The 7,106-nt window shown below is 39.1% G+C and overlaps 1 protein-coding gene across 1 annotated transcript; it reads right to left on the minus strand.

Moving 5' to 3' along the window:
• Positions 1-1,267: 1,267 nt before the first annotated feature.
• On the minus strand, positions 1,268-7,106 carry LOC120766653 (phenoloxidase-activating factor 2). Its single transcript, XM_040092284.1, has 5 exons — positions 6,645-7,106; positions 2,611-2,771; positions 2,230-2,486; positions 1,695-2,124; positions 1,268-1,580 (listed from the first exon to the last, which is right to left on the minus strand). Exons 1-5 carry the CDS (start codon positions 6,835-6,837, stop codon positions 1,419-1,421), a joined length of 1,203 nt encoding a protein of 400 aa, XP_039948218.1. The 5' UTR covers positions 6,838-7,106; the 3' UTR covers positions 1,268-1,418.

Below are 7,106 nucleotides of genomic sequence, written 5' to 3' on the forward strand. Positions count from 1 at the left end.
GGGACAAAAACTGAAGCGAGTAGGTCCCTGTGGCATTTACTACAGTGGCCATATAAAGGAGCGCAAGTTCGGTGTGGGATTCGTGGTGAGAGAGAGAATCCATCGCCGAGTACTGTCATTCACTCCGGTGGATATACGTCTAGCCACAATCCGCATCAAAGCCAAGTTCTTTGGTACAACAGTCGGTAAATTCAGCCTCCATGAGGAAACATTCCCAAATGAGTTGAATCTGATCGACTTCGCTAGGGCCCGAAATATGGTTATCTGTGGTACTTGATTCCAGCATAGAAAAATTCACCAAGCTACCTGGCTGTTTCCGGATCGAGCCCACCGTCAACAAACTGATTGGACCTTGTCAGTGTGGCTTTAGACCCGGCAAATCAACAACTGACCAGATATTCACCATGCGCCAAGTTTGGAAAAGACCCGTGAAAAGAGAATCGACATACACCACCTCTTCAGGCGACTCCCTTTTTTGTGACTTCTTCAACCTGCTTTTGGAGAAAATATTTCGAACTGCAGAACTTAACAGAGAAGGTGCTAGCGTACGCTGATGATATTGATAGCATTGGCCTTAACAACCACGCCGTTAGTTCTGCTTTCACCACAATGGATAAAGCAGCGAAGAAAATGGGACTAGTGGTGGACGTCAGCCTCGAAATCTAACGCAGAATATCTCTTGCCAACAAGTGCTACTTCGGACTAAGTAGGCAATGGAGAAGTAAAGTCTTCTCTCGGTGAACAAAAATAAAACTCTATAAGTCTCTTATTATTCCCGTCCTGCTATATGATGAAGAGGCATGGACGATGACAATATCTGACAGACATTACGAGTTTTCGAGAGCAAAGTTCTGCGAAAGATTTATGGTTCTTTGTGCGTTGGCCACGGCGAATATCGCATTCGATGGAACGATGAGCTGTACGAGCTGTCGTCGTATAACATTGATATAGTTCAGCGAATTAAGAGACAGCGGCTACGATGCTAGGTCATGTCGTCCTATCGTTGGATTAAAAGACTCCAGCTCTTAAGGTATTCGACGTAGTAAACACCGAGGGGAGCAGAAGAAGAGGAAGACCTCCACTCATTTGGAAATACCAGGTGGAGAGGACGTGGCTTCGCTTGGAATCTCCAATTGGCGCCACATTGCGAAAAGAAGAAACGACTGCCGGGCGGTTGTTAACTAGGCTAGCGGTGCCACTACGCCATTAAAGAAAAAGAAGAGGTCTCTTCAAAATACACTGACATAATTTCCAAAACGATCCAAGGTTGTGTTTAACCTAAACATAATTATTTATTTTATGAAATAACACAGAGAGCGTTAACAGATACATAATTGTGCAACTAATTAAGCGACCACATACACTGCGGTTATTCTATATGCTACGTAATATCAAACCGAAGGGGATTTGGTCACCAATTACGAAGAGGCTAAAACTGTTTGAATCCACGCCAAATACGTTGCTACATTTACGTAAACGCCAGGCACGCCACCTTGACCACAGCCAATACCCCAAGCCACCAAACCGACCACATACCAAACATTGTTGTTCTGACAGACCAGCGGTGCACCACCATCGCCCTGTGCGAAGAAAAGAGTAAAGGAAACACATATATATGAATATAATTAAGAGCATTACGTGTTGGAAAAACTTCGTTCGCACGCTAGGTCTCAACCACTATCCGCTTTACTCACCGTACACGCATCCTTGCCGGCTTGACCGCCAGCACAAATGAAGCTACTGTTATTCAGTTGAAAAGTTTGTCCGAGGCGCGTGGCCTGCAACATCGTTTGACAAGCTGCATTCGTAATGAGCGGTACATCGACTTGGCGTTGTATAGCCTGATAAGCGCCAGTCGGCCCAAAATCATTCTTACCCCAACCGGCCACATAGCAAGTTTGACCCACAAATGTGGTGGTTGGCAAGCAGACAGTGCCCACCGTGGACTTGGTCGTTAGTGAGACGGCCGAGGCGAGCTTTATGATGGCGACATCATTTTGTAAATTGGCCGAATTGAAATTCGGGTGAATAAAAACGCTGGCGATGGCTACATCCTGTGCGGGTATCACTTCGGAAGTGCTAGCTGCATCCCATTCGCCAACGCGCACCTTGAAGGAGGACGTGCTGTGTGCGTGGCAGAGAAGAAACAAAAGCAAAAAAAAGAAGAGAACGCGGAAAATCAACGCGTTCGGCAACACAACAAAAAACAGTTGTACGCGCCGACCTTACCTGATATTATAAACTTTATGGGCGGCTGTGAGCACATGCTGTGCCGTGATTAGCGCTCCTGCACCCAAATAAACTTCGGCTGTGGTAAGCAATGCAGCTACCCAGGGATATTCGCCGAATTGCGCTTGACCTGCACCAGCTGCTGTACTTCCGGGCGGTGGCGGATAGCGTAGACCACATTGGTATGAGCCCGCCTGACAGCAGAGCTGAAGTCCATAATTGCAAGTGCCGGGTGTTACTGTGGTCCCAATGCTTCCCTAATGAATATCAAAATAACAATATCTTATTTTACATAGACGTATATATGTATGTATGTATGCATGTATGCATGTATATAAGTAAGTATATAAGTATATATTTAAGTCTGTTTTACTTCCTTACATTATTCACGATGCGTATGTCGATTTGTCCACTGCCGTCCGTCGGTGCTGTTGGCAAGGGATTAGGACAAGAGCCTGGAGGTACGCAAATACAATACGAATTGGTAATAGACGGGAACGTAACTTGCGGTATGGTGCCCACTATGAGTTGTCGTGCTAAACCTGATTGGAGGGAGTAAATGTGATTTGAGTTAGAAAGTTGAGTTGTATTTCACTTGGTGAAAAGTAATTTTAACAAGTAAGGAAGGGCTAAGTTCGAATTCTGCCAGAACATTTTATACTCTCGCATGATAAAAGTGATAATCGAGATTTCATTATCCGTCATTTACATATTTTTCAAATACCAAGCCATTTGTGTAAAGTTTTATTCCGCTATCATCATTGGTTCCTAATGTTTATACTCGTATTATACAGAGAAGGCATCAGATGGAATTCAAAATAGCGTTATATTGGAAGAAGGCGTGGTTGTGAACCGATCTCACCCATATTTCGTACATGTCATCAGGGTGTTAAGAAAATATTATATACCGAATTTCATTGAAATCGGTCTAGTAGTTCCTGAGATATGGTTTTTGGTCCATAAGTGGGCGGCGCCACGCCCACTTTCAATTTTTAAAAAAAGCCTGGGTGCAGCTTCCTTCTGCCATTTCTTCCGTAAGATTTAGTGTTTCTGACGTTTTTTGTTAGTCGGTTAATGCACTTTTAGTGATTTTCAACATAACCTTTGTATGGGAGGTGGGCGTGGTTATTATCCGATTTCTTCCATTTTGAACTGTATATAGAAATGCCTGAAGAAAACGACTCTGTAGAGTTTGGTTGACATAGCTGTAGTAGTCTCCGAGATATGTACAAAAACCTTAGTAGGGGGCGGGGCCACGCCCACTTTTCCAAAAAAATTGCGTCCAAATATGCCCCTCCCTAATGCGATGCTTTGTGCCAAATTTCACTTTAATATCTTTATTTATGGCTTAGTTATGACACTTTATAGGTTTTCGGTTTTCGCCATTTTCTGGGCGTGGCAGTAAGCCGATTTTCCCCATCTTCGAACTTAACCTTCTTATGGAGCCAAGAAATACGTGTCCCAAGTTTCATCATGATATCTCAACTTTTACTCAAGTTACAGCTTGCACGGTCAGATGGACGGACAGACAGACATCCGGATTTCAACTCTAATCGTCACCCTGACCACTTTGGTATACATAACCCTATATCTGACTCTTTTAGTTTTAGGACTTACAAACAACCGTTATGTGAACTGAACTATAATACTCTCCTTAGCAACTTTGTTGCGAGAGTAAAAAAAACTAAGCTACAAAAATGCTGCCTAGTAGTTTGATAACTTGCAAATGGCTGAAGAAGCTCAGAAAATATGACTAACCAAAGCTCCCACTCGTGGATGATGGGACAGACATTACATTCGACACTTGATTAAAAACAAAAAACAAGGTCAGTCTGATCCACAAAAAGTTCATCTGTAGTATGTAATTAATTATATAATTTGTTGTCCCCAGAAGATGTGGATGGTCGCGTTCTTGACACACGAAAATTGCCCCTCAATTGGTCAATTAGTGTTTTGAGGTGATTTCTTGTGTAATTTCAAGAGAAAACTTCAGGGAAATAAACATGCATCAAAAAGTAATCACTAATAAACTTGAATGTCCCCTGAAAGGAGTGTAAAGGATTAATAAAATTGATTTATTGAAATTTGTAAGTAATTATAACCACTTAAGGAGTTCCGTTGGGTTTTCCAAAAAATCAAAAATAATAAGTTATAAACTAAAGATTACAGTTCAGAAAATTTCTTTCAAATAGCAGAATTTTTCGATAGATTTTTTTTTGTCCAACAGCTATAGTGTCAAATGGTTCTGGTCAGTCTGCTCAGAACGTAAAACTTTAAACGCGTTTTTCTCTAAACATTTCGAGTTCTGCATTACTCAAATCAAGTGCTTGCAGTCGGAGCCTATCGCGCGTATCCACTTAACTTAATTTCAGGTTTTATAGTTTAACTTTAAGTTCTATAATTAATAATTATTTATTTTTCACTATTTCGGTCAAAATTTATTTTTTTTTTTACACATACGCCCTTTTTACGATCACGTTTTTTATGTTGCTTGAGACAGCACAAACTCTTAGAATTAGCATTCACTGTTGAGGCCCCCTTGAACAAGGTGATTCCAAAAATTGATTCAGTAGACGCCATTTTTTATTAAAATGTGCATATAACACTTTTCATACTACATATCGTCAGCTAAAATGCAAATTGACATAACATCACATTTCATAAGTTTACAGGCGAAGGAAAAGCGATGTAATACAGATAGAAATCACTCATATTGAAACAAAATTTGAGTTTCGGTTATAAAATGGTTATACATTGGTTATATCTGACAGCGCAAGCTGCAAATTTTAGTTTTAATTTATTTATGTAATAAGATGTAGTGAATCGTAAGCAATAAAAACTGAATTTCAATTTCTTTGGTGATGCATTTTTTTGCAATTTAGATGACGATATATAGTATATGTTTAATGAAGCTTCAAAGAAAAAATTAGATTCCTTCACCTTTACTCTCAAAAAACCGATTTTTTTATTGTCTAATTAGATTATACAACACTTCTAGAATATTGTCTTAAATTTTAATTCCTTTCTCCGAGGAATAGTTTCAGCGATACAACCTTGAGAACTTGTGCGCTCGAGGCTAGCTAGGCTAATAGCAGAAACAGCGAATTCCGCTCTTCCCTTCCTCAGTTGCCGCCCGTAGCGAGCAAAATTTGTCAAAAGTTGAGCCCGTAGTAAAAACGCAGAAATCAGATGTACTCTTTTGTTTTCATTTGAACAATGTTGCCATTACTCAATACGCATATATAGTTTTGAATACATCTAACTTTTCAATTATAATTTTTCAAAATAAAAAATATTAAAACTGAAATAAAACTATTAAAAATAGTTTATATACTTGTATTTAGAAATAATAGCATTCGACTCTGATTTTGAGTAAGTTTAAGAAAATTTCAAACATATTGAAAACAATTTTTATAATTGCTACGGTATATTGCGACTGGCAACCCTGCGCTGTGTGAGAGCAATCAGTTGACTCGTTTCAAAGGGAATCCAAATCGTGGGTAATTCTACGATATCCTACTGTAAAGCGGGCGGTAGAAGCGGTGTTGTCTGATCACTTACATTGCGCTTTCATAAGATAGGTCAGCTGATTCGGGCTGCGGGTTTACGTTGTTCGCTGTTTCAGCTATAAGTGCGTCGTCTCTTAGCGCGTTTTTCTTGAAACTGTGTTTTTGCAGTCGGTTGGCTAGATTTCTCGAAAACTACTCAACCGATCTTCATGAAATTTTGAGATACAATTCTAAAGACTTGGACGAAGGATTTTGTTTTCGATTACAACAATACAAGAAAAATGTCACGGAATTTTCTCGGAAATTTTAATTTTTTTGTAAAAATGTCTGCTGAAAATTCAATTTTCATTTTTTTTCTCTTCGTTCAAGTTCTAAGTGAAGGTTTTAACTAAAACACGTATTTTTTCACTTTAAGGTAGATGATCCTGTAACGATAAGCGTCGCACTGGCCCAGTTTAAAATATTTTTTTTTTTAATTTCAGCATTTCTTTGCTAATAGCGCATATTTGTAATACTAAAAAATTCTAATAAAATATTTTATTTTTTATATGAGAAAAAAATTGTTTAAAAAAGTCTGTTTTTACCCGAGGAAACTCATGTAATCCTTTAATGCTTATTATTATTATTATTAATATTATTGTTATTATTATTATTATTATTATTATTATTATTATTATTATGGGGATAAATAACCACTTGAGAAAATTTTCGTTTTTCAGCACATCCATCAACATTTTTTCTTTGCTACCTCCAGTGTTTAATAATTTCAATTTTTTAAATAAAACTCACTGTGAGCAAAATTATTTCAGCAAACAAATTTGTTTTGCTGTATATTTTTATGCATTTAAAATTTTCACAAAACTTTCACATAGCCCAAACGAGAGAGCATTTGAAAACTCGTATCACCTGTTGCCGGCGATGTTCCAGGATTGTTACCGCCGCCACCGTTGCTGCCATTCACCGAGCTAAATGTAAATCCAGCAGCGCGACGTACCGTATCAACGGTGGATAAGCTATGCGCGCCATGAAAGTAATCCGACAAAAGCGCCACCATGCACAAGAGGGAAGTAAAAACGAATTCATTGAAGTGGAAATGCATTTTGCCGTCAATTGAAATTGCGAATATAAATGTAACTATCCTTCGTGGGGAGGTCCTTTGCAGAACAAACACACACTATGTATATGTATATGCGTGTGACTAACACTTTTGTGTCATACACTTTGGGAATGAATAACTATATTTCTCAGTTGTACTATCGCGTGTGCTTGCCACTAATACAGACTGAAATCACTTGCAACTCTGCACGCTTATTCGTCAGCCACAAACGTAATCCACTCGACGAGTCGCGTTAGTCAACTGCTCGCCCT

Source organism: Bactrocera tryoni, chromosome 1, assembly GCF_016617805.1.
Source record: "Bactrocera tryoni isolate S06 chromosome 1, CSIRO_BtryS06_freeze2, whole genome shotgun sequence".
Taxonomy (NCBI): Eukaryota; Metazoa; Arthropoda; class Insecta; order Diptera; family Tephritidae; genus Bactrocera; species Bactrocera tryoni.